The 27,821-nt window shown below is 51.0% G+C and overlaps 1 protein-coding gene across 6 annotated transcripts in view; it reads right to left on the bottom strand.

Moving 5' to 3' along the window:
• Positions 1-2,153: 2,153 nt before the first annotated feature.
• rsu1 (Ras suppressor protein 1) overlaps positions 2,154-27,821 on the bottom strand; it is a 33,373-nt gene continuing 7,705 nt past the window's right edge. For 3 of the 6 annotated variants that reach the window (XM_079259369.1, XM_079259370.1, XM_079259371.1), the window contains one exon: positions 2,154-4,326. In XM_079259369.1, the coding sequence (XP_079115495.1) occupies positions 4,224-4,326 (103 nt within the window). In that variant the 3' untranslated portion in view covers positions 2,154-4,223. The remainder of the gene's footprint in view (positions 4,327-27,821) is intronic. The other 3 variants (XR_013771737.1, XR_013771738.1, XR_013771739.1) reach the window with 3 other exon arrangements.

Below are 27,821 nucleotides of genomic sequence, written 5' to 3'. Positions count from 1 at the left end.
GCAATTGAAGTCCCTTTTAAAAACTCATCTTTTTACGTTGGCTTTTAACTCCAGAGAGCAGGACGACCAGGTCTTTTCTGTCTTATTTAAGTCTTTGAACTATTTTATTGTCTTTCAAATGGTTTTATTTTTATGCTATTAATGTTGATTTATTTCATTTTACTTGTACAACACTTTGGTCACCTCGTGGTATGTGAAAGTGGCTCGAATGAGGTTTTGATTGATTAATTGAATGCCAGAGGATGATAAATCATTCTATAGATCTAAGCAATTTGTCCCCCTCACTTCTAAAATGATAGCTACGCACTTGCTTCCACATGTCTGTTCTTTCTTAAGACATGTCAAACTTTCCTCATGTTTCACAGGAATGAGAGAAAAGGTGCCGACTTTACTTGAAATGAACACGTCACGTCACGTCCAGTGAAAAAGGTGTTTCCATGACACTTTTGTGGCGTACTATATAAAAAACCCCTTACGAGAGTAAATACTTTTACATTCTATTTGTGTTTTTTGTTTAAATTGAAGTGTTCATTGCCAGTTTTCATTATATTTAGGTTTTGCTCAGGATTATGGAAATTGCTGAACGAATCAACTATAAGAGCCGATTCTTTGCAGTGAACGATAAGAATTGATTCCTGACGAAAGGAGCTGAATCTTTAGAAGCGTGGGACTTTATTTTGATGGTCACACCTTTTTCATGTGAGGAAAGATGAGGAACACACCACAATGTAAAGTAGGAAGGATCTCTTAGCAGAGAGGAAGCGTCGTGGTACAGACCAGGGACACAGAGAGAACTGGAGACATGACTGATACAACATGTGTGTCCTGATAAAATGGAGAAATTAGCTGAATGAAAATGTAATAATGTTCAAAGTTTGGTCTTTATTTACTTGATTTACTTAATGGAGCTCTGTTTTCCCACCACAATAACTAAAATAGATGAAAATATAAGTTCTGAGTGAAACTAAAAGGAAGCCAAAAGAATCGATTCTTCTACGAAAACCAAAAGAGCTGAATCTTGGAAAAGAGCTGAACTTCCCATGAATGAAACTGCAGCTGCTGCGAGGTGACAGGGGGTCTACTAGACTTTTAACAAAACCTTGATATTATTTATTATTCTATTGCTCTTTTTACTATTTCTATCAAATCAAAGTAATTTATAGAGAAAATGACACAACCACCATTGTCCAAGGTGGGATACGAGTCATGTAGAGTAATGCAAGCAGTTTGTTCCGTCCAGCCAACCAGAAGACGATCATCTCTGGTTAGACTGGATGAGGATCAGCAGCAGATGGAGAAACTTTTGCCTCAATGTGACATGAAACTTAACACAAACTTGTAGGAAATGACTCGTATGACTACTAGGTGAAAGGTCTGGAGACGTCAGGCAGCAGTTTGTCTTTAGCCAGACTGGTTTTAAAACCAGGGAAAGAAATGCTGTTGTCCACTAAATGTCCATCTTTACGTCCTGTCTAGAGAGGAAACACACATGAAACCAAAGCAGAGGAACTAAAAATAAAGATGTTAAAGCCATGTTTACCTTTTCTCCCGGTGCATGCTGCGGTTCTCTGCTTGTTGTGTAAAACAGAAGCTACATGATAATAAGTTACCCTCTGATTAGGATGCTTCTGTCACCGTCTTCATTAAAGAGGAACTCTGCAGCCTCGCAGAGACAATCAGGCCTGCCCTAACACACGCCACCTATAAATCAGCTTGTGAGAATCAATGGCCTGCAGTTAGCCTGGGACCCATTGTGTCGCTGGGAGAGAGTGAGCTGAATGGAGATGAGAAAAGACCAAGCAGGTCTGGAACGGTGACTAGAGGTCCAGATGGAGCAGATTCAGGTTTACAGCTGATCACAGCTTGATTAGTTCATGTTTTATACAATGCTGCCTCACATACAGATAATAATAATGTTATTAATTAATAATAAATGATTAGATTCTCATTGTGATGTAGTGGATGTACAGTGTGAGGCTTCATGTCAGTATGTAGCTGAATCTGTTTCACACCACTGTATCCATCACACCCAGATTAAAAGGAGGTCCAACTGCTACTAGAAGGTGGTCCTGATGAAGATGACATGGATTCTTCCTCTCTGGAATCACTGAAATAAATAAAGTTTTCAGGTCCAATGAAGACGGGACAAATCGTGGCTTACATGAGTTTATTGTAGCAACATGCTGAAATGTGACGATACTTCATTAAATACTGGAAAATAAGTTGGATATAAAGTGAAACTTAAGGCACATGTAGTTCAAACGTTGACCAGAATCTGGATGTAAAAAAAACCTGAACCTCCTTCCTGAAGAAGAGCGCAGTCATCTAGAGGCTGTCCTGTGTCCACGTCCCAGTCTGTCCCAGTCACGTCCCAGTCTGTCTGCAGACAGCAGCTGCTCTTGTCTTTCTACTTTTTATTCTACATTACATGAAGACAAAGGAGCTGGACACGCCTCCAACTGGAACACGCCCCATTTGGGACGAGCCTCCAACTAGACACGCCTTCAGCTGGACACGCCTCCAACTGGAACAAGCCTTTAACTGGAACACGCCTCCATTTGCACACGCCTACAGCTGGACACGCCTCCAACTGGAACAAGCCTTTAACTGGAACACGCCTCCATTTGCACACGCCTACAGCTGGACATGTCTCCAACTGGGACACGCCTCCAACTGGGACATGCCTTTAACTGGAACACGCCTCCATTTGGGACACGCCTCCATATGGACACGCCTACAGCTGAACACGCCTCCAACTGGAAAAATGTCTCAAACTGGACAAACTGGGACATGCCTCCAACTGGGACACGCCTCCAACTGGGACACGCCTCCAACTGGGGCACGCCTCCAACTGGGACACGCCTCCAACTGGGACACGCCTCCAACTGGGACACGCCTCCAACTGGGACATGCCTCCAACTGGGACACACCTCCAACTGGAACAAGCCTTTAACTGGAACACGCCTTCATTTGGGACATGCCTCCGTTTGGACACGCCTACAACTGGACACGCCTCCAGTTGGGAGACGCCTCCATGTGGACATGCCTACAGCTGGGACATCCCTCCAACTGGGACACGCCTCCAACTGGGACATGCCTCCAACTGGGACACGCCTCCAACTGGGACACACCTCCAACTGGGACACGCCTCCAACTGGGACACACCTCCAAGTAGGACACACCAACTGGAACAAGCCTTTAACTGGAACACGCCTTCATTTGGGACATGCCTCCGTTTGGACACGCCTACAACTGGATAGCCTCCAGTTGGGAGACGCCTCCATGTGGACATGCCTACAGCTGGGACATGCCTCCAACTGGGACATGCCTCCAACTGGGACATGCCTCCAACTGGGACACGCCTCCAACTGGGACACGCCTCCAACTGGGACATGCCTCCAACTGGGACATGCCTCCAACTGGGACACGCCTCCAACTGGACAAACTTGGACACACCTCCAACTAGAACAAGCCTTTAACTGGAACACGCCTCCATTTGGACACGCCTCCAGCTGGACACGCCTCCAACTGGGACATGCCTTTAACTGGAACACGCCTCCATTTGGGACACGCCTCTGAGTGGACACGCCTCCATGTGGACACGCCTTCAACTGGACACGTCTACAGCTGGACATGCCTCCAACTGGGACACGCCTGCAACTGGGACATGCCTTTAACTGGAACACGCCTCCATTTGGGACACGCCTCTGAGTGGACACGCCTCCATGTGGACACGCCTTCAACTGGACACGTCTACAGCTGGACATGCCTCCAACTGGGACACGCCTGCAACTGGGACATGCCTTTAACTGGAACACGCCTCCATTTGGACACGCCTCTGTTGGAACATGCCTTCAGCTTCAGTAAAAACCGGATGAAAGGGTCTGGACCTGCTCCTGAACAGTGTGTGAAAAGCAACTTCAGGAATTCTGCCCGTGTTCTGTCCGTGTTTTATCCATGTTTTGTCCGTGTCCAGCAGCACGTTTGTGTGGATGAGCCGTAAGCTGGTGTTCATCCAGGTGTGACCTCCATGTCTGATGTCCGGAACAGAAAACGTCCAACTAAGAGTTAAAATAAACATTCAGTCATGTAGTATTAAAAGTAGATAAAAAGTAGATATGCAGAAGCGCTGCTTGACCGTCCACGTCGTAGAAAAGAAGAAGGAAAAGGCACATGCAGTGAGTTTGGCTGTGAAGCGAACGGTGACTTCCACCCTCCACTCTTCACTTGTTCTTGGCCGCCAGCGGTTTACGGCTGATCTTCTTGCTCTTGTCGTTGTTCTTCTTTGGAGGTTCAGGGTTAGCCTGCATGTGTCGGCCGTAGAGGCTGCGGAGGAGAGGAGAGGTGATCAGAAAGCATCATATCAACCAAACCCACTGCACTGTGTAACATATAAACACAACATGATGGTTTCCACGTCTCATCAGGTCACCCTTTCCTCCCAGTAGAAGATTAACAACATATCAGAGGATGAAAGACATTTTATCATTTGATGTAAAATTGTAAAATATGAGCTGACTGTGAAGTTGGAACAGGAGCTACGAAGTAAAAACTGGCAGCGGATTGGACAACTAGTCAGGTTCATTACTAACAGGTCATGACTGGGTATAAAAGGAGCATTTCAGAGAGGCAGAGTCTCTCAGATGGAGAGACAGAAGAGCTTCACCAGTCAAACTGCAAACAGAAAAATGCTCCTCAGACTAAGATCCACCCTTTACAGGAAGAATCCGGAGGAATCTCTGTGTGGAGGGGACGGGGCTGGGTGCTGGTGGTCTTCTGCAGTAAAACCAGACACTGAAGGAGCCAAGTCTAAACGAAGCTACTGAGACAGCATGGCTCCTCAGAGTTGGTTTGATGCGCTGCTTCGCCGTGATCGACTTCCACTCAGATCACTTACTTCAGAGTCAGTAATCTTTATTCCTTTCACAAATAATCTTGTGGCAAACAAACATCTACTGCGGTCAGAAACATTTCGCCCTTCCAGGCCAAACATCTGCCCAACCAGCGACGCCTTCCCCCTACATGCATCACCTGCCCAGGTAACAATACAGCGCCCTCTAACAGCAACAATGAGGAACACAGTTATATAAATTGGCTCCTACAGACATGATGCTCTACTGGAAACCAGTGCATGGACTCAGGCAGAAACCAGTGTGAACCCAGTTCAGCAGGTTAAAGCTCCATCATATGTGAAGCGGATCCAGAAACACGCCGTCTTCTCTGGACCAAAGCTCATTTAAACCTGGAAACCTGGAACTGGTTTTTATCTCTGCTGCTGATTTCATTTTTAAGTCGTTTATGTGGAGAAAAAAGATTCTTAGAGGACTAGAAGCTGAGCAGGAATAAACCAGATCCAGACCTGCAGCCCAGTTTCCCTAAAACTCTGGTCCACATGTCAGTTTCTGGAACTGTCCATCACCGTAACGATGCATCCATCCCTTCTCTACCGCTCCATCATGTTCAGGGTCACGGAGGGGATGTCTGGAGCCTGTCCCAGCTGTCAGCGGGAAGCGAGCGGGAACGCTCTGGACACGTCTCCAGTATATAAATCCATCACGCCGTCCGATAAAAACTACAGAAATCTCTCTGAACCGCTGCTTTTGGGCCAAAACGTTATGAAGCATCAGCAACCGTACGCAGCCTCCCTGTTCCAGAGCCATCCGTCTGCCAATCATCAGGGGCGGGTAAAAACGGTCCTCACCGGTTTATTAACGTCCTGACCACACACACACACACACACGCGCACACACACACACGCACACACACAACACACACAGATACATGAGCTTATCAACACACACTGCTGCAGAGGCGTAATCATCGTCCACTTTCACTGTGGTTTACTTCTCAGTGTCTTTCCCACATATTCCTCTCATGCCCCCTCCGTCTGTCACTTTGCCTCCCCCGTGGGCGTCTCTGGCTGCAACACAAGCCAGAGAGCTCAGTGGGGTGGAAAAGACTTTTGTTAGCCGGGTCTGTCTCCACAGCCTCGTTATTTCTCTTCTTACTGCTCAGTCTGGGCCTCAAGCCGGCCCCCTTCACGTCTAAAGTCTGCTAATTCACTGGAAATCATGTGAAAAGGATCCTTCCGTTGTGACCTTCATCACGTGTATGAGCTGAGATCATCATCACGCTGTACACACACAAGCCGTCATAACGATCAGTATAACCAATACACTGATCCAGTTACTAGAGAGTATTGATCCGAGCAGAAAAATGGCATCGATCGTGGATCCAGTAGTCCTCTGGGTGTGATGAAGTCAGACTAACCTGTTTAGTACAACTAGTTAGTAAGTTTAGAGACCGTTCGAGCTGCATGTCTGAGATCACCTGCAGAAGGCTGCAGTTCCTCTCTTCCACCACTAGGCGTCGCGCATGCGGACGTTCGTAAGGAAGGTTAGATCCCGGTTTAACGTCTACAAACAGTTTCAGTACAGATCATCAGGGTTAATTCCTGAAAAGTGCAGGGACTAGATCAAGACCACCAAACATGACGATGACTTCATGAAAACATTGCAGAATGACTGAATATCAGCAGAAATCCTCGGCCAGCGCTGCTGCCGCTGATCCAACGTTCAGAACGAGACGTGGCTTCTGTTCCTGTTTCCTGATGTGTTGGAACAACATCCAGAATCTGGTCCAGTCCGTTTCAACGGATTTCATTTCAGACTGAAGCAAGAAGAAAATGACATCTTCTGATGTGATGTGAATAAACACCCCTGCTGGATCAGCTGTTAAATGACTTCATATAAAATTATTGATCCTGGATCATAAAGCTGAAACCAAATCGTATCGCTGCTACGAGGGCTGGGCGATATGATGCTATTTATCGTTACGGACAATAGAAAACGTTTCATGAGACTCTATTGTTGACGCCACTATAAGCTGCTTTACTGCAGAATTTTATATCAAGACACGCTTTACGGCACGCTCCAATAAATAACCAAACATGTAGGAAGACGGTAGCAGACGTGTTTCAGAGGATAATTCACTAAAAGATGAGCAGCCAACCCAAACTGATGAGTTTGTTCCTAAAAGAGAGAAATTTCTGTCTGGATGCGGTTTGGATATAAAAAGACCGACATGGAACCGACAACAGACTAGCTCACAGTCCCAACAACGGACTCCGACACAACTAACTCATTTTATCACCTGCCAGGAATCAGGATAAAGAATACAGAATAAAGAATAGAGTCAACGGGTAAAAGCAGCAAAAGCAGCATCAAGTGGAGGAGAAAGCTCAGAATAAACTCCAGACCAAACGCTGCAGCAGGTATTTACCTGTGGAACGTCATACGGCCATAGTTCCCCCAGATGGAAGGAGATCACTGCTGCTGTTGCCTAGCAACATCTGATACATAACTGATGACTGACACAACATTACACAGTTTTATATCGTTATGGGGATATAATGAGTGATATCATGATATGAGACTATGGTCATATCGTCCAGCCCTAGTGGCTAAATGTATACACACACATGGTGCTGTGATCAAACTGCTCCACTAATTATCCAGTCGATACACCAGATTCCTGTTCAAAGTCTAAAGGAATGTTTAAACTGGACGTAGAGGGCGGATACATAGATTTTCTCCGTTCTTCATGTAATTTAGTCCATTTTCAGCAAGTGTAGCTACTCGTCACTTGATGCAGAAAATTGAGCAGTAACACTGAAATTGCGGGGATAATGTTGAGTTGTGTAGCCGACACACAACCAGCACAAGGAACAAAACAGAGGAACAGGAAGAATACGATGCAGAAACCATCAGATTAAAAGCACCTAAAGAAGACACAGAGGAAGTTGAGAACAGCAAAAACACGTTTTTTTTCTTCTTCTGGTGTTTTCAGACGGTAGTAAACAACTTTAGATTGGTGCATAAAACCAACTCAGCACTGCCCTCTAGTGGATGATCTGATAACTATGGCAACGTAAAAGATGTTGGTATGAGGTATGAGGATGGAAACATTGAAATGAACGTCCTCTTCACCACTTAAAGGAGTGGAAATGCACCTTTAGAAAACAAAAAAAGTTCAGTTCATTAAGAAATATTCAGCAAATCTGAATCCACTCCTCACAAAGGCCGAGGAACAACAAATAGATTCTTAAGGCTGCATTCACATCAGGATAGTCCGCTAGACTCGGTCTGGTTGGGGACTCAGCTCAGCTGTAGTGGGGTGTATCCACGCGGACTGAGATCACCTTCACGCTGCACTTTGGTCCCACGCTCCATACCATTACAATAATATCTCCCCATTCCCACCAGAGGTGGCGCTGCACTGGTATTTAGCTCCAGAGAAAACAAAAGCCACGTGGAGAAGGAAACTCCATTTCCTCGACCTGCCAGTTAAACATGGAGACCAAACTATGGCTGTTTTGGGTTTTTATTGTGTCTTATGCAAGTATCCTGCAGAAATCCACTGCAACAATGGACGCAGTATGAACACCAGACGAGGCAGAGGACCCTTAACACCATCGCTATGGATTTACCAACAATGCAACGCTACGCCACATGCAGGAAGGGACTCTTTTGTAGTCCACTTCCTGTATTTGGTTCACTTGAGTCCGCTTCTTTGATCTAAATCAGAATTCATTTGTTGCGTTCACATTGCCCCAAACGAAGTGGACTTTCCAAGCAAACGGACTCGGATTCGGAACAAAAAGCTGATGTGGCCTTAACCAGCGGCGATCCTCCATCTCCCCAGTCTGGATTCTCTTCTTCAACACTAGTCCCCACAGAGGAGGTTCATCAGAGACCACCTCAAGAGGATAGAGGACATGCCTGAAGTCCTGGTCTCATCCCACAGATGCTTTCCAGATGCCTCCATTTGAAACGGAAACAGACTTTCCAACAGCGTGTGATTGGCTGATCTGGGATCGTGTGTCTGTAAAGCCCCGAGGTGTCACGGGTGTGAAGTGACGCGATGCAAATAAAGCTCAACTGAGTTGTATTAGCAAGAAGCTTTGCTACAAAAAAGAAATAATCCATCAAACTCTCATTTACAGACTTTTTCCTGCCAGATTTTCATCGGTAAGTTTCCCACTAAGACATCGTAAGGCTACAGAGTCCTCAGAGTGAAGGCTGAATCCAGGTCTACTGTACTACATTACTCCCATTAAAAACCATTTAAAGCCTAAAAAATACACCCACACTGACATATTACTGTAGATTATAAATGAATTATTGTAAAAAAGTTGATTTCAAATAAACAAGACATCTGACAGGGTTGTAAATGTAGGTTTCCTGAGTGACCGTCCACTCGGTTCGCCCCTGCTGTGGTGTTCCATCTAAATGAGGTGAAGGCGGGACTCGGAGGCAGATATTGGAGTGGAGCTGCTGGAGGATATCCAGATCATTTCCACTGATCGTGCAGGCTCCTTTAAAGGAAAGTGATTATTCATTTGGTCGATAAGCAGCCGATACGACATACTTGGTGCTGTCATAACAAGCTGCTGTTTGCATAATTGTGGGTCGTTCCCAGCAGTGATGGATGAGTGGAGCGAAAAAAGGATCTGCAGGGAAGTGAAAGGGAGGAGGAGGAAAGCGATCACTATGGGTGTCATCGAGGCAACGACGATGATTTTTCACATTAATTTCCATCATTAGCATGTGTAGCATGTGCTGGTGTAACGTTCACCGTTATTTCATGCGTTTTACTTCACAACCATCCTTCCCCTCCTGGTGGTCGCTGGTCCAGCAGACCACCTGAACCAGGTAACAACCTTCCTCCGTAGAACAACTCCGCAGCCATCACACGTTCCAAAAACCAGATGGGGATCTGACGGACTGCTCATCGTTCTGCTGAGAAAGTCCCAGAGCCCACACGATCGCTGCTGGGATCCCTACTGTCCCCTACACTCCCACAGACTCACCCCCCACCCACACCGATCTGTAGGAAACATCACAAAGTTTCTGGTTGCCAGTGTCCGACATCCAGCAGGCAATGCAACGTTCCTCGTTACCGCCGACATTCTTTGTTTCTGCCCTCTGCCAAAGCTGTCAAGTATCCCGCTTTGGCCGGGAAACTACTGGATTTTTCCCCGTTTGTGTGCTGAAGATGTTAGGACCCAGGTGGACATGTGATATCTGGCAGCAAAACACTCCAAACACCCACCAACCAGTGACCTGAGGTTTCATTAACTTCTTCCAACAAGCAGCGGAGAGCTCAGAGAGTTGGCTATAGAACAACACAACTATTTCCCATTTATTATGAGAGTGTGTGCTCATGTGCAGCTCCAGTGATGAGCTGTTAGAGCCAATTAAAAGCAGAAGAAGAACGAGGAATGGATTCAGATTCCTGATGATGTCTTTATGGAGCTCTGCTATTCCACACGGCTTAATTAATCACAGCTCTGTTTGTGTGCATGTGAGTGTGCATGAGCAGAAAGAGGGGATGCTGCTATGTGCTTGCCATTACCACTGAGTGAGTCTGTGTTTTAAAAAGTTAAAAACTGTGTGTGTGTGTGTGTGATGAATGTGCTTGGAGGCCAAAGGCCATTGATCTGATGTGGGTCTTCCTTTTGTGGCCATTTCATCTTCACTGCTGCCGTTTAACGGCCTCTTTACAGCCACAGGAACGTTAGCGAGTAAGGGAAGAGGAGGAGGAGGAGGGAAGGATGGACGGGGGGAGAAAATAGCAGTGAAAAGGTCCTGATAAAGATTCATGACAAACAGGCTTTACCCGAAGCTCTTTGTCCTTCTCATTAGTTAGCAGCGCTTCCTGCTGACCCACCAGAACTCTGAAGCATCTAAATGGTAAACGGGGTGCTTCTATATCACACTTTTAACACTGCAGCAGGTTTCTCACATGCACCGTGATTACAGTAAACAATGTCAATTATCAGACCAGTCCAAAGCATACAGGACTGCAGCTGAACTGCCTCCCAGTCTCCACCTTGTTTTACTTTTAGGTCTATTTACGCTCGACAAAGACACGAAGACCGACCGACAGTTTTGTCCGTGTCTTGCATCAGTTACGCAAGTAATTTGGTCTGTTTTGAAGGAGCTTAGCTAGCCGTCACGTGAAGCAGAAAACAGCAGTACCACCAGAAATCAAAGGGGGCAGTGTCGAGTTGTAGAGCTGACAATCAGTCAAAGATCAAGATCAAGAATGCTTTATTCATCCCTGAGTGGAAATTCAAGGTTCCAGTACAACCCGTCCAAGTTTTGACAAACACAAAACAGTTACACAGATCACAGAACTGGGCAGACTGAGGCCGCGCAGCCAGCTTTGTCTGGCGCCGCCTTTCAACAGATAAGATCAGAGGTATATTAGGATTCAGGGTAAAGGGCGAAAAAACAGGTACCACCAGACTGTGTCTCTAGGGGGCGCAAAGTTCAAAGGAACAGACAGTAAACAACAGATAAAGCAGGAAGCTAGCGGCTAGCTTTGCAGCTACTAACGGTGTGTTCAGACCAAACGCGTTTTGAGCGTCAAGAGCGGCAGGTTTCCTTGTAAAGGCAAGCAAGGGGCGTCGAGCTTTCTCGCGTCGCGTTTTGAGCGTTTTGGGTGTCGGCGTTCTGTACGAAACGCGCCGAAAATTTAAGAAGTTTTTTAAGCTTGACGCGTCAAAAGCCAGAGATGGGCAGAGCTGAACTTTTGCCGCTTGACGCGGGGCGTCAACCAATCAGAGCGATCAGCTCGCAGCTCCTGGAGGATTCCTGTGGTGAACCCAGACCCGGGGCTGAGATGCCATTACTCCGAGTAATATGTAGGATAACCATTCCTTGCTAAAAAGCTGAATGTTACTGATTTGGCAACGTAGCAGGATACGTTGCCTAGCAACGCTTTGTTTGGGGGCGGCGGCTCTCTGCTGAGTGCGGCTCTTGTTGCATTAACAGTGACTATCACTGCCCTACGACAACGTCCTCTAGCTTTATTTATTAAATAAAACCATGCCATCTCTCTACTGCACCGCCATCATTCAGACTGACCGGAAGAAAAGTTCCGCCTCTTCCTCCTCTCTTTTCCGCCGCGTTTTCCGCTTGCTTCAGACAAGCGGCGTCGGACACAAAAGTGGCAGTTTAGTGACCAGCGTCGAGCGTTCAGCGTTTTGAGTGTTTTTGACGCTCAAAACGTGTTTGGTCTGAACACACCGTAATACCGAGTTTGAAAGCTAACATCTGGAAACGTTTGGATTTCTTTGGACATGAGAACAGACGAGACCTGGACAAGACTTACTCATGCAGGTTGTTCAAAGCTAAAATAAAACCTGATAGTGATACTAAGGACATGACAGCAGCTCTGTTTCCAGCCCAGGCTAGAGGACCTTGTTCCAAACTACTGCTAACACATTTAGGATGAAGTAGAAAAAGTATAAAAGGTAGCCACAGAGTGAGAAAAAAAACACAATATGGAAAAAGATGCGTGAAAATCCTGAATTGTAGCACCCTGAATCACAACCAAATCAAATGATGAGGTGCTAAAGATTGTACACAATATCTGGCCGACTTTCCTGCTGCTCATACTGGTATTCTGGTGAAAACCAGATCAGGAAGACCAGTCAGCGGTGTTGAACCGGGGAAACACTGGTACACCTCCAGGACCACTGCAAGAGATGGGAAACTTTTCTTCTTCATTGGTTGTCTTGTCTTGTTGTTGCAGCGCCTCCGCTGGCAGAAAGTGGAACACAATGTTTAAAAAGTCTGATTGGTTTGAGAAATGCAGCGTGAATGCAAACTCGGTCTAAAAAAAAATACAGCTCCTCCAATAGAACCGGGTCCCCGATCGATCTATAAATTACCAACCTGTTTTGTTTTTTCAGACTTGTATCTGATTAAAACCAAACAAGAGTCACCAAAACAAGTAGCCGGTATATTGGGGTAAACCAGTCCCAAAACATGGCAACCCACAGCTCTCCAGCAAAAATCTGAGATGTGTCAAAAGGAGAGCCAAATTATCCAGTCAGGGAAAAATATCACGATTGTACTCAGTTCTTTCTGTTGTTCTGAGAAAGTCAATCCCCAACCTTCCATTTGGTTGATAACCGCTTTTCTTCCCAAGCTACAGCAGCCCCAGAAAGTCCTGTTCTTTTCAGTCAGGAGATCTCGGTGGCGACTGAAACGGTACCGGAGGCTGAGCTGAGATTCAGCTCTCAGATACAGCCAGGAGCTCAGATCTTTGGGGACCTGAGAGTCAGAAAGTCCAGCTTATGTGCTTCAGTCCAATGATATAGAGAAGCCATGGTCTGGAGGTTTATCAGTTCATGGCCCAAAAATATATCTAGAACAGTTAATGTTGCAGAAAACATGTAAATGTTGAGGCAGCTGAACACCACTGTCCTACAACAGATGTCGTAGGAAGGCAGTTATGGATGTTAAAATCAATCAACCAAGGATCAGCATTTGCTGATGTTTGAAATATGTCTCATTTACTGATTGAATGTGTTTTTGTGCCACTTGCCAATTCCCCAATATATGCTGTTCATTATTCACTGCATCGATTGTTTGCAGCATTGTGGTTTATGTGCTCATTTATAACGTGGCATCATTACAAAGTCCAGTTCGCCTCATCTGCTTGTCATAATGAAAGAAAGTCAAAGATGAAGGTGAGCGCGTAAAAACGTGCCCAAATGTTGGACACAGGGCTACAAACTGGGCCTTATCTATCCAAGCAGACTGTTTCTATTCTGGACGAAAGGCAGAACTTGATGTTTAGCTTTAACTTTAAGCTAAAGATTTCTCGGAATATCTTTGGGCATCAATCAATCAACCCATCCTCGATTGGTGTTTCAGCACTTTAAATACACAGCTCATCTAAAACAAACCCACACCAAGACCTCACAGTACCTCCTTTTACCTCCAATGCCAGCAGCGCTGTGTTTCCATTACATTTTTTTTCAAAATAAAAGCAATATTTGTTTCAACCATAGACTGTATATATAAAAAAGATAGAAAGAGCCTCCGTGACGCCACCCGTAGGTTTCTGAAGAGCTGAATTGAAACTTGGTGGGCGGTTCCTACCATCGTCATCTTGGCAGAGGCATGCGCGTCGTCTCGCCTGGAAAATACATATATGGGCAAAGAGGTGGAGTTGAGAGGGGGGCTGTGAGCGTCATGGTGGATGATTGACATCTAGCAAACTTTGAGCTTCCTGTAGCTAAGAGTTAACCGAGCTAACCCGGCGATAACAGGAGCTAACCAGCTAACGGAGGTAAGCGGGCTAAAGCTAAGTCACGTTGTTAACCGGCTAAAAATCACGGTTGTTCTACGTTCTTCTGGCATGAGATCGGGTACCTGTCAATCAAAAGGACACGCCCCTAAATATGCCAAACTTCGAGATTAAATTACTTTTAAACGGGCGAGTTAGAAAAAATTTCACTCCCCCCACAGTTGTCATGAAGGTAAACCTGACCTATAAACCTAAAATGAATTTTTGTACCAGACTGTAAATGTTTATTTCTGCTGTAAACATGTTTATTCCTGCTGTAAACATGTTTATTTCTGCTGTAAACATGTTTATTTCTGCTGTAAACATGTTTATTTCTGCTGTGAAGTTGGTCTTTTTAACATGGGAATTTGAATCTATGGGGATTTGCTCTGTTTTGCAGCCCCTAGTGGATGAAGGGGGAACTGCAGTTTTATGCACTTCCGTATAGGCTTCACTTTTAACCGCCGTAGGTTGTCGCTTTGTTTCAACAACTGCAATTTACGGGTGTTTCCATTGAACAGTGTTTAACATATTAGCATCAAGTCTCTTAAAATGTTGTTACTCTCGCAAGATTTTACAAGAATTGCGTCTTATGCAAAGTAGCAGTGTAGCATTATTTTGGTGTCTTGTACTTGCTGCAGAGAATTTGCTTCAGCTTTTTCCCTCATTTTCTTTTCTTCTCTAAAACTCTGCAATTTGTTGTTTGTTCCAGCCATCTTTGCCAAAAATTTACTGGTCACGACCCACTTTGTCACCTCCGAGGACACGTGAATTCAAAAACAGGGTTTCCATTACACTTTTGCAATATGGTTCTATATCGAAACGTAAAAAAAAAAAAAAAAACACCTCATGAGCGTAAAAACTTTTTAGCGATATATGAGACTTTTTTTTTTTTTAAATGTATACATTTCCATTAGTGGCTTTTCATTATGATATTCAGTTTTTGCACAATTCTTCATATAATGGAAACACACCTTGTGGAATCATCTCCTCGTTTCTGAAATATCTCAAGATTTCCATCCAGAGTTGCATTAATTTTTCTCCAATCTGTAGTATTGATAATGAGAGAATCAGGCCACCAGCCCATCCTAAAGATTATCAATGGGGTTCAGATATAGACTCTGTGGTGGCCCGTCCATGTCTGAAAACAATCTCTCATGTTCCCTGAAATGCTCTTTACAGTCTGAATCATGATGTTTTTGTCTTGGAATATGGCCGTGCCATCAGGGAAGATGGAACAACCTGTTCACTCAGTATGTTTGGGTAGTCAGCTGACCACATTGGACACATAATATTGCTGAACATAGACCTGAACCTAGATCTAAGCCTAGACTTGGCCACCTGCAGCAACCCCAGATAATAGCCTGCTCCTACACTGGTTCATCTGCTTCTCTTCTTACCCCGATGCTCCATCACTCTGGAACAGGGTCAGTCTGGAGTCATCAGACCACATGACCAGTCTCTATGCTTCCCTAGCAAACTGGAGCCTTTTTCTCCAGTAATCCGTGTTTTTTCTGACTACACAGCTGTTATATTCATCATGTGGAAATGTTCTTACTTTCACCATTAAACACAGTCCTGAGTTCTCCTGCTGTTTTTCTTCCATCTGGTTCCACCAAACGTTACAGTGATCACCATCATTCAGGATGTTTTCTCAGCGCATGTCTTCCTGGAAGACGATGGTTCCTCACCATCCTCACAGTTTTTAATAAAGTACCGGACAGATCTGAACCTAGTTTTAGTCGTTTCTGCTTCTCCTTACATCTTTTCTCTGCTTGACGACAGTCAAGAACCAGAAACGTCTTCTCTACGACCACAGAATGAGTCGTTCCACATGCTTGTTTAATGAAAAGAAAATTGGTTTTCAGCCCTGTAACTGGTTTCAGGACCAACTGGCCCATAGAGAGCGATGAGTGATGCTGGGAAATGAATGCTCTGTATTTTTATCCCTGACAAAGAAGTTTCCACACTGCGTCCCGACATATTCGCGCTTTCTATCAACACCAAAGCATTGAGAAGAAATTTTAATGCCCATCGGTGCAGCTCTGTGCTAAATCTGCCCATTCTGCCACTCGAGCCTTCAGCAGGCCTTTAGCAAACTGGAAGACGCTTAGAAACTCGAAGTGAGTCCTGAAAAACAAAAACTATGGAAAATATTCATGTGGACAGGTTTCTATACCACAAAGTTCTGACTGGTATTGGGTCCGATTTATTTACGTCCCATTCACGGACATGTACAGATGTGCATCGCTTCCCTGCCAGACTGCTCCTACAACCTCGTTCAAGGTTGAATGAAGGCTTTTTGTGAGGTAAAGACACGGGTGTAGACAGGTGTGTGTGTTGACACAGTCTGAAAGTGAAGCACATTTAGTCAGGTGTAAATGAAGCTGAGACTAAATTAACACCATTCTGCCTGACAGGCTGCTGCTCGGCGTGTCTTTCTGCTATACATACCCACACACAGTCATGTACATCTCATTAACACCTTTAAGAAGATTTTGGCAAATCATGTACAACCCTGAAATGGTTCAACAGCTCATCATCATCCCTTTTATTATATATAAATATAAGCAGATCGGTGTGGAGTCACTCCTAAAAACACAAGTTTCTGACCACATGTGGTGTGATGCAGCGCTGGTTCGCTCTGCTGCACCGCACTTTGCTTCTCTCGCCAAGCATCTCGTCACCGAGACGTGGTGAAGACGACTTGCCGAAGTTCAAACTGAGCATCAGGATGAAGAAGAAATTAGATTACGTGACTTTGAATGTGAGATTCTCATCATAGACGTGCAAAATCTCTGAGTCCAACACCTTGTTGAATCTGTAAAACCAGGCGGTTGTGGACGTCTGAACCACGACCCGGTTCTGATAACCAACCTTCATGAGTGGAGGTGAGTGTGTGCAGAGTTTTATCTCTCTGTGCAAAGCTGAACTGGTGCTGCAAGAATCAAACAGGCAACATGCCGTCCTGGTTCTTGGCATGTTGCAGCCTGCAGACACGCATCGTCCCTGCATCCACACTCCTGAAGACGCGTCAAAAACACACTCAGAGGGTTTTACTTGTTATTCTGAGCATCATTGTGTGCATTAACGGTTTAACTAGAAGGCTTCGTTAAATGTTTGCAGCAAACTGAAAATAAAAATGATTATTTTTCTCTACTTTTAAAGAGTTCAGATGTACTTGTGCTGCTGTGCTACATACATGTGGAAGGATGCAGATATAAATGCAGCAGACGGGTCTTTTTGTCTCACAGTGGAGGGATCAGTTCCAGAGCATGCCTCAGAGCAGTTTGAAGCCTTCACACAGAGGATTTACAGCATCTCCTGCTGCTTGGGAACTAAGAATTAATAGCAGCCTTCTGCTTCACAGAGCACTACACCGGACAGAAGCCTTTAGACTTACATACATGTGCTCGAGCATATAAATATACAAGCCATCTCCAGAAACACGCAACGATTCGGTCATCACGTGCTGCTTTTTAACCCTCATCCACACTGATCCGGTCTCCAGGACGTCCCACATCCAGGGAACAGATCTAAAGAAACTCAGGTAAATCCTCAGAGTCAGGACATCATGAGTCCAGATCGGTGGGAGGTATTTCACAACGTTCTCCTCTGGGTACCACTTCCTTCAGATGCTCTGTGTGTTTCTGAAAGGTCTGATTGGTCGAAGGGAAGATGCGCGTTTCCCCGACGTTAACATGACTTGTAAACAAAGAATAACTCTCACCTGTGTCACAGGATCACAGCAACCACGCAGGACATCGCTTCCAATGAAGGAGAACAGGTTCAGTTTCAGAATCTGACATGGTCACACGTAGTGGCAACATATAGCGGTGGCGTGTAGCAGCGACGTGTAGACGTGACGTGTAGAGGAGGCGTGTAGCAGCGACGTATAGAGGTGACGTGTAGAGGAGGCGTGTAGCAGCGACGTATAGAGGTGACGTGTAGAGGAGGCGTGTAGAGGTGACGTGGAGACGTGACGTGTAGAGGTGACGTGTAGAGGCGACGTGTAGAGGTGGCGTGTAGAGGAGGCGTGTAGAGGTGGCGTGTAGAGGAGGCGTGTAGAGGCGACGTGTAGAGGTGACGTGTAGAGGTGACGTGTAGACGTGACGTGTAGAGGTGACGTGTAGAGGCGACGTGTAGAGGTGGCGTGTAGACGTGACGTGTAGAGGTGACGTGTAGAGGTGACGTGTAGAGGTGACGTGTAGAGGTGACGTGGAGAGGAGGCGTGTAGAGGTGACGTGTAGAGGCGACGTGTAGAGGTGACGTGTAGAGGAGGCGTGTAGACGTGACGTGTAGAGGTGACGTGTAGAGGCGACGTGTAGAGGTGGCGTGTAGAGGTGACGTGTAGACGTGACGTGTAGAGGTGGCGTGTAGAGGTGACGTGTAGAGGTGACGTGTAGAGGAGGCGTGTAGAGGTGACGTATAGAGGTGACGTGTAGAGGTGGCGTGTAGAGGTGGCGTGTAGAGGTGACGTGTAGAGGCGACGTGTAGAGGCGACGTGTAGAGGCGACGTGTAGAGGTGGCGTGTAGAGGTGACGTGTAGAGGAGGCGTGTAGAGGTGGCGTGTAGAGGCGACGTGTAGAGGTGGCGTGTAGAGGTGACGTGTAGAGGAGGCGTGTAGAGGTGGCGTGTAGAGGAGGCGTGTAGAGGTGACGTGTAGAGGCGACGTGTAGAGGCGACGTGTAGAGGCGACGTGTAGAGGCGACGTGTAGAGGTGACGTGTAGACGTGACGTGTAGAGGTGACGTGTAGAGGCGACGTGGAGAGGCGACGTGGAGAGGCGACGTGGAGAGGTGACGTGTAGACGTGACGTGTAGAGGTGACGTGTAGACGTGACGTGTAGAGGTGACGTGGAGAGGAGGCGTGTAGAGGTGACGTGTAGAGGCGACGTGTAGAGGTGACGTGTAGACGTGACGTGTAGAGGTGACGTGTAGAGGCGACGTGTAGAGGTGGCGTGTAGACGTGACGTGTAGAGGTGACGTGTAGAGGTGACGTGTAGACGTGACGTGTAGAGGTGACGTGGAGAGGAGGCGTGTAGAGGTGACGTGTAGAGGCGACGTGTAGAGGTGACGTGTAGAGGAGGCGTGTAGACGTGACGTGTAGAGGTGACGTGTAGAGGCGACGTGTAGAGGTGGCGTGTAGAGGTGACGTGTAGACGTGACGTGTAGAGGTGGCGTGTAGAGGTGACGTGTAGAGGTGACGTGTAGAGGAGGCGTGTAGAGGTGACGTATAGAGGTGACGTGTAGAGGTGGCGTGTAGAGGTGGCGTGTAGAGGTGACGTGTAGAGGCGACGTGTAGAGGCGACGTGTAGAGGCGACGTGTAGAGGCGACGTGTAGAGGTGGCGTGTAGAGGTGACGTGTAGAGGAGGCGTGTAGAGGTGGCGTGTAGAGGCGACGTGTAGAGGTGGCGTGTAGAGGTGACGTGTAGAGGAGGCGTGTAGAGGTGGCGTGTAGAGGAGGCGTGTAGAGGTGACGTGTAGAGGCGACGTGTAGAGGCGACGTGTAGAGGCGACGTGTAGAGGCGGCGTGTAGAGGTGACGTGTAGAGGAGGCGTGTAGAGGTGACGTGTAGAGGCGACGTGTAGAGGCGACGTGTAGAGGCGACGTGTAGAGGCGACGTGTAGAGGTGACGTGTAGACGTGACGTGTAGAGGTGACGTGTAGAGGCGACGTGGAGAGGCGACGTGGAGAGGCGACGTGGAGAGGTGACGTGTAGACGTGACGTGTAGAGGTGACGTGTAGAGGTGACGTGTAGAGGCGACGTGGAGAGGCGACGTGGAGAGGTGACGTGGAGACGTGACGTGTAGAGGCGACGTGTAGAGGCGACGTGTAGAGGTGACGTGTAGAGGCGACGTGTAGAGGCGACGTGTAGAGGTGACGTGTAGAGGCGACGTGTAGAGGCGACGTGTAGAGGCGACGTGGAGACGCGACGTGGAGAGGCGACGTGGAGAGGTGACGTGTAGAGGCGACGTGGAGACGTGACGTGGAGACGTGACGTGTAGAGGTGACGTGTAGCGGTGACGTGTAGCGGTGACGTGTAGAGGTGACGTGTAGAGGTGACGTGTAGAGGTGACGTGTAGAGGCGACGTGGAGAGGCGACGTGGAGAGGTGACGTGGAGACGTGACGTGTAGAGGCGACGTGTAGAGGCGACGTGTAGAGGCGACGTGTAGCGGCGACGTGTAGAGGCGACGTGTAGCGGTGACGTGTAGAGGCGACGTGGAGAGGCGACGTGTAGAGGCGACGTGTAGCGGCGACGTGTAGAGGCGACGTGTAGAGGCGACGTGTAGGGGTGACGTGTAGAGGCGACGTGTAGCGGTGACGTGTAGCGGCGACGTGTAGAGGCGACGTGTAGCGGCGACGTGTAGAGGCGACGTGTAGAGGCGACGTGTAGGGGCGACGTGTAGAGGCGACGTGGAGAGGCGACGTGGAGAGGCGACGTGTAGCGGCGACGTGTAGAGGCGACGTGTAGAGGCGACGTGTAGAGGCGACGTGTAGAGGCGACGTGTAGAGGCGACGTGGAGAGGCGACGTGGAGACGCGACGTGGAGACGCGACGTGGAGAGGCGACGTGGAGAGGCGACGTGTAGAGGCGACGTGGAGAGGCGACGTGGAGACGCGACGTGGAGACGCGACGTGGAGACGCGACGTGGAGACGCGACGTGGAGACGCGACGTGGAGAGGCGACGTGGAGACGTGACGTGGAGACGTGACGTGTAGAGGCGACGTGTAGAGGCGACGTGTAGAGGTGACGTGGAGAGGCGACGTGGAGAGGTGACGTGGAGACGTGACGTGTAGGGGTGACGTGGAGACGTGACGTGTAGAGGCGACGTGTAGAGGCGACGTGTAGAGGTGACGTGTAGGGGTGACGTGGAGACGTGACGTGGAGACGTGACGTGGAGAGGCGACGTGGAGAGGTGACGTGTAGGGGTGACGTGGAGACGTGACGTGGAGACGTGACGTGGAGAGGCGACGTGTAGAGGCGACGTGTAGAGGCGACGTGGAGAGGCGACGTGGAGAGGTGACGTGGAGACGTGACGTGTAGGGGTGACGTGGAGACGTGACGTGGAGACGTGACGTGTAGAGGTGACGTGGAGAGGTGACGTGGAGAGGTGACGTGTAGGGGTGACGTGGAGACGTGACGTGGAGACGTGACGTGTAGAGGCGACGTGTAGAGGCGACGTGTAGAGGCGACGTGTAGAGGCGACGTGTAGAGGCGACGTGTAGGGGTGACGTGTAGGGGTGACGTGGAGACGTGACGTGGAGACGTGACGTGGAGACGTGACGTGTAGAGGCGACGTGTAGAGGCGACGTGTAGAGGCGACGTGTAGAGGCGACGTGTAGCGGTGACGTGTAGCGGTGACGTGTAGAGGCGACGTGGAGAGGCGACGTGGAGAGGCGACGTGGAGAGGCGACGTGGAGAGGCGACGTGGAGAGGCGACGTGGAGAGGCGACGTGTAGCGGTGACGTGTAGAGGCGACGTGTAGCGGTGACGTGGAGAGGCGACGTGGAGAGGCGACGTGGAGAGGCGACGTGTAGAGGCGACGTGTAGAGGCGACGTGTAGAGGTGACGTGTAGCGGTGACGTGTAGAGGCGACGTGTAGAGGCGACGTGTAGAGGTGACGTGTAGAGGCGACGTGTAGAGGCGACGTGTAGAGGTGACGTGTAGAGGCGACGTGTAGAGGCGACGTGTAGAGGCGACGTGGAGAGGCGACGTGGAGAGGCGACGTGGAGAGGCGACGTGGAGAGGCGACGTGGAGAGGCGACGTGTAGAGGCGACGTGTAGAGGCGACGTGGAGACGCGACGTGGAGAGGCGACGTGTAGAGGCGACGTGGAGACGCGACGTGGAGAGGCGACGTGGAGAGGCGACGTGGAGAGGCGACGTGGAGACGCGACGTGGAGACGCGACGTGGAGAGGTGACGTGTAGAGGCGACGTGTAGAGGCGACGTGTAGAGGCGACGTGTAGAGGTGACGTGGAGAGGCGACGTGGAGAGGTGACGTGGAGACGTGACGTGTAGGGGTGACGTGTAGAGGTGGCGTGTAGAGGTGACGTGTAGAGGCGACGTGGAGAGGCGACGTGGAGACGCGACGTGGAGACGCGACGTGGAGAGGCGACGTGGAGAGGCGACGTGGAGACGCGACGTGGAGACGTGACGTGTAGAGGCGACGTGTAGAGGCGACGTGTAGAGGCGACGTGTAGAGGTGACGTGGAGAGGCGACGTGGAGAGGTGACGTGGAGACGTGACGTGGAGACGTGACGTGTAGAGGCGACGTGTAGAGGCGACGTGTAGAGGCGACGTGTAGGGGTGACGTGGAGACGTGACGTGTAGGGGTGACGTGGAGACGTGACGTGGAGACGTGACGTGGAGAGGTGACGTGGAGAGGTGACGTGGAGACGTGACGTGGAGAGGCGACGTGGAGACGTGACGTGTAGGGGTGACGTGGAGACGCGACGTGTAGAGGTGACGTGGAGAGGCGACGTGGAGAGGCGACGTGTAGAGGTGACGTGGAGAGGCGACGTGGAGAGGCGACGTGGAGACGTGACGTGTAGGGGTGACGTGGAGACGTGACGTGGAGACGTGACGTGTAGAGGTGACGTGGAGAGGTGACGTGGAGAGGTGACGTGTAGGGGTGACGTGGAGACGTGACGTGGAGACGTGACGTGTAGAGGCGACGTGTAGAGGCGACGTGTAGAGGCGACGTGTAGAGGCGACGTGTAGGGGTGACGTGTAGAGGCGACGTGTAGAGGTGACGTGTAGAGGCGACGTGTAGCGGTGACGTGTAGCGGTGACGTGTAGCGGCGACGTGTAGAGGCGACGTGTAGAGGCGACGTGTAGAGGCGACGTGTAGAGGCGACGTGTAGAGGCGACGTGTAGAGGCGACGTGTAGAGGCGACGTGTAGCGGTGACGTGTAGCGGTGACGTGTAGCGGCGACGTGTAGAGGCGACGTGTAGAGGCGACGTGTAGAGGCGACGTGTAGAGGCGACGTGGAGAGGCGACGTGGAGAGGCGACGTGTAGCGGCGACGTGTAGAGGCGACGTGTAGCGGTGACGTGTAGAGGCGACGTGGAGAGGCGACGTGGAGAGGCGACGTGTAGAGGTGACGTGGAGAGGAGGCGTGTAGAGGTGACGTGTAGAGGCGACGTGTAGAGGCGACGTGTAGAGGAGGCGTGTAGAGGTGACGTATAGAGGTGACGTGTAGAGGTGACGTGTAGACGTGACGTGTAGAGGTGACGTGTAGAGGTGACGTGTAGAGGTGACGTGGAGAGGAGGCGTGTAGAGGTGACGTGTAGAGGCGACGTGTAGAGGTGACGTGTAGAGGAGGCGTGTAGAGGTGACGTATAGAGGTGACGTGTAGAGGTGACGTATAGAGGTGACGTGTAGAGGTGACGTGTAGAGGTGGCGTGTAGAGGTGGCGTGTAGAGGTGGCGTGTAGAGGTGGCGTGTAGAGGTGACGTGTAGAGGTGACGTGTAGAGGCGACGTGTAGAGGCGACGTGTAGAGGAGGCGTGTAGAGGCGGCGTGTAGAGGCGGCGTGTAGAGGCGGCGTGTAGAGGCGACGTGTAGAGGCGACGTGTAGAGGTGGCGTGTAGAGGTGACGTGTAGAGGAGGCGTGTAGAGGTGGCGTGTAGAGGAGGCGTGTAGAGGTGACGTGTAGAGGCGACGTGTAGAGGCGACGTGTAGAGGCGACGTGTAGAGGCGACGTGTAGAGGCGACGTGTAGAGGCGACGTGTAGAGGCGACGTGGAGAGGCGACGTGGAGAGGTGACGTGTAGAGGCGACGTGTAGAGGTGACGTGGAGACGTGACGTGTAGAGGTGACGTGTAGAGGAGGCGTGTAGAGGTGACGTGTAGAGGAGGCGTGTAGAGGTGGCGTGTAGAGGTGGCGTGTAGAGGTGACGTGTAGAGGAGGCGTGTAGAGGTGGCGTGTAGAGGAGGCGTGTAGAGGTGACGTGTAGAGGCGACGTGTAGAGGCGACGTGTAGAGGCGGCGTGTAGAGGTGACGTGTAGAGGAGGCGTGTAGAGGCGACGTGTAGAGGCGACGTGTAGAGGCGACGTGGAGACGTGACGTGTAGAGGCGACGTGTAGAGGCGACGTGGAGAGGCGACGTGGAGAGGCGACGTGTAGAGGCGACGTGTAGAGGCGACGTGTAGAGGCGACGTGTAGAGGCGACGTGTAGAGGCGACGTGGAGAGGCGACGTGGAGAGGTGACGTGTAGAGGCGACGTGTAGAGGCGACGTGGAGAGGCGACGTGGAGACGTGACGTGGAGACGTGACGTGTAGAGGCGACGTGTAGAGGCGACGTGTAGAGGCGACGTGTAGAGGCGACGTGGAGAGGCGACGTGGAGAGGCGACGTGGAGAGGCGACGTGGAGACGTGACGTGGAGACGTGACGTGGAGACGTGACGTGGAGACGTGACGTGTAGACGTGACGTGTAGAGGCGGCGTGTAGAGGTGGCGTGTAGAGGTGACGTGTAGAGGTGACGTGTAGAGGTGACGTGTAGAGGTGACGTGTAGACGTGACGTGTAGAGGTGACGTGGAGAGGAGGCGTGTAGAGGTGACGTGTAGAGGTGACGTGTAGAGGCGACGTGTAGAGGCGACGTGTAGAGGTGACGTGTAGAGGTGACGTGTAGAGGAGGCGTGTAGAGGTGACGTGTAGAGGTGACGTGTAGAGGTGACGTGTAGAGGTGGCGTGTAGAGGTGGCGTGTAGAGGCGACGTGGAGAGGCGACGTGGAGAGGCGACGTGGAGACGCGACGTGGAGACGCGACGTGGAGAGGCGACGTGGAGAGGCGACGTGGAGACGCGACGTGGAGACGTGACGTGTAGAGGCGACGTGTAGAGGCGACGTGTAGAGGCGACGTGTAGAGGCGACGTGTAGGGGTGACGTGGAGAGGCGACGTGGAGAGGTGACGTGGAGACGTGACGTGGAGACGTGACGTGTAGAGGCGACGTGTAGAGGCGACGTGTAGAGGCGACGTGTAGGGGTGACGTGGAGACGTGACGTGTAGGGGTGACGTGGAGACGTGACGTGGAGACGTGACGTGTAGAGGTGACGTGGAGAGGTGACGTGGAGAGGTGACGTGGAGACGTGACGTGGAGAGGCGACGTGGAGACGTGACGTGTAGGGGTGACGTGGAGACGCAACGTGTAGAGGTGACGTGGAGAGGCGACGTGGAGAGGCGACGTGTAGAGGTGACGTGGAGAGGCGACGTGGAGAGGCGACGTGGAGACGTGACGTGTAGAGGTGACGTGTAGGGGTGACGTGGAGACGTGACGTGGAGACGTGACGTGTAGAGGCGACGTGTAGAGGCGACGTGTAGAGGCGACGTGTAGAGGCGACGTGTAGAGGCGACGTGTAGAGGCGACGTGTAGGGGTGACGTGTAGAGGCGACGTGTAGAGGTGACGTGTAGGGGTGACGTGTAGAGGCGACGTGTAGAGGTGACGTGTAGGGGTGACGTGGAGAGGTGACGTGGAGAGGTGACGTGGAGACGTGACGTGGAGACGTGACGTGTAGAGGCGACGTGTAGAGGCGACGTGTAGAGGCGACGTGTAGAGGCGACGTGTAGAGGCGACGTGTAGAGGCGACGTGTAGGGGTGACGTGTAGAGGCGACGTGTAGAGGTGACGTGTAGGGGTGACGTGGAGACGTGACGTGGAGACGTGACGTGTAGAGGCGACGTGTAGAGGCGACGTGTAGGGGTGACGTGGAGACGTGACGTGGAGACGTGACGTGTAGAGGCGACGTGTAGAGGTGACGTGTAGGGGTGACGTGGAGACGTGACGTGGAGACGTGACGTGTAGAGGCGACGTGTAGAGGCGACGTGTAGAGGCGACGTGTAGCGGTGACGTGTAGCGGTGACGTGTAGCGGCGACGTGTAGAGGCGACGTGTAGAGGCGACGTGTAGAGGCGACGTGTAGAGGCGACGTGGAGAGGCGACGTGGAGAGGCGACGTGGAGAGGCGACGTGTAGCGGTGACGTGGAGAGGCGACGTGTAGCGGTGACGTGTAGAGGCGACGTGTAGAGGCGACGTGTAGAGGCGACGTGGAGAGGCGACGTGTAGAGGCGACGTGTAGAGGCGACGTGTAGAGGCGACGTGTAGCGGCGACGTGTAGAGGCGACGTGTAGAGGCGACGTGTAGAGGTGACGTGTAGAGGTGACGTGTAGAGGCGACGTGTAGAGGCGACGTGTAGAGGCGACGTGGAGACGCGACGTGGAGAGGCGACGTGTAGAGGCGACGTGTAGAGGCGACGTGGAGACGCGACGTGGAGAGGCGACGTGGAGAGGCGACGTGGAGAGGCGACGTGGAGAGGCGACGTGGAGACGTGACGTGGAGACGTGACGTGGAGAGGCGGCGTGTAGAGGTGACGTGTAGAGGTGACGTGGAGAGGAGGCGTGTAGAGGTGACGTGTAGAGGCGACGTGTAGAGGTGACGTGTAGAGGAGGCGTGTAGAGGTGACGTATAGAGGTGACGTGTAGAGGCGACGTGTAGAGGCGACGTGTAGAGGCGACGTGTAGGGGTGACGTGTAGAGGCGACGTGTAGAGGTGACGTGTAGGGGTGACGTGTAGGGGTGACGTGGAGACGTGACGTGGAGACGTGACGTGTAGAGGCGACGTGTAGAGGCGACGTGTAGCGGTGACGTGTAGCGGTGACGTGTAGCGGTGACGTGTAGAGGCGACGTGTAGAGGCGACGTGTAGAGGCGACGTGGAGAGGCGACGTGGAGAGGCGACGTGTAGCGGTGACGTGTAGAGGCGACGTGTAGCGGCGACGTGTAGAGGCGACGTGTAGAGGCGACGTGTAGAGGCGACGTGGAGAGGCGACGTGTAGAGGCGACGTGTAGAGGCGACGTGTAGAGGCGACGTGTAGCGGCGACGTGTAGAGGCGACGTGTAGAGGCGACGTGTAGAGGCGACGTGTAGAGGCGACGTGTAGAGGCGACGTGGAGACGCGACGTGGAGAGGCGACGTGTAGAGGCGACGTGGAGACGCGACGTGGAGACGCGACGTGGAGACGCGACGTGGAGACGCGACGTGGAGAGGCGACGTGGAGAGGCGACGTGTAGAGGCGACGTGGAGACGCGACGTGGAGAGGCGACGTGGAGAGGCGACGTGGAGAGGCGACGTGGAGAGGCGACGTGGAGACGCGACGTGGAGACGCGACGTGGAGACGCGACGTGGAGACGCGACGTGGAGACGCGACGTGGAGAGGCGACGTGGAGACGTGACGTGGAGAGGCGACGTGGAGAGGCGACGTGGAGAGGCGACGTGGAGAGGCGACGTGGAGAGGCGACGTGGAGAGGCGACGTGGAGAGGCGACGTGGAGAGGCGACGTGGAGAGGCGACGTGGAGAGGCGACGTGGAGAGGCGACGTGGAGACGTGACGTGGAGAGGCGACGTGTAGAGGCGACGTGGAGAGGCGACGTGGAGAGGCGACGTGGAGAGGCGACGTGGAGAGGCGACGTGTAGAGGCGACGTGGAGAGGCGACGTGGAGAGGCGACGTGGAGAGGCGACGTGTAGACGCGACGTGGAGAGGCGACGTGGAGAGGCGACGTGTAGAGGCGACGTGGAGAGGCGACGTGGAGAGGCGACGTGGAGAGGCGACGTGGAGAGGCGACGTGGAGACGTGACGTGGAGAGGCGACGTGTAGACGTGACGTGGAGAGGCGACGTGG

The sequence above is a fragment of the Telmatherina bonti genome (assembly GCF_933228915.1).
Source record: "Telmatherina bonti genome assembly, chromosome: 20".
Classification (NCBI taxonomy): Eukaryota; Metazoa; Chordata; class Actinopteri; order Atheriniformes; family Telmatherinidae; genus Telmatherina; species Telmatherina bonti.
The sequence above is the reverse complement of the archived record's forward strand: the minus strand, read 5'-3'. Positions and strand labels throughout refer to the sequence as shown.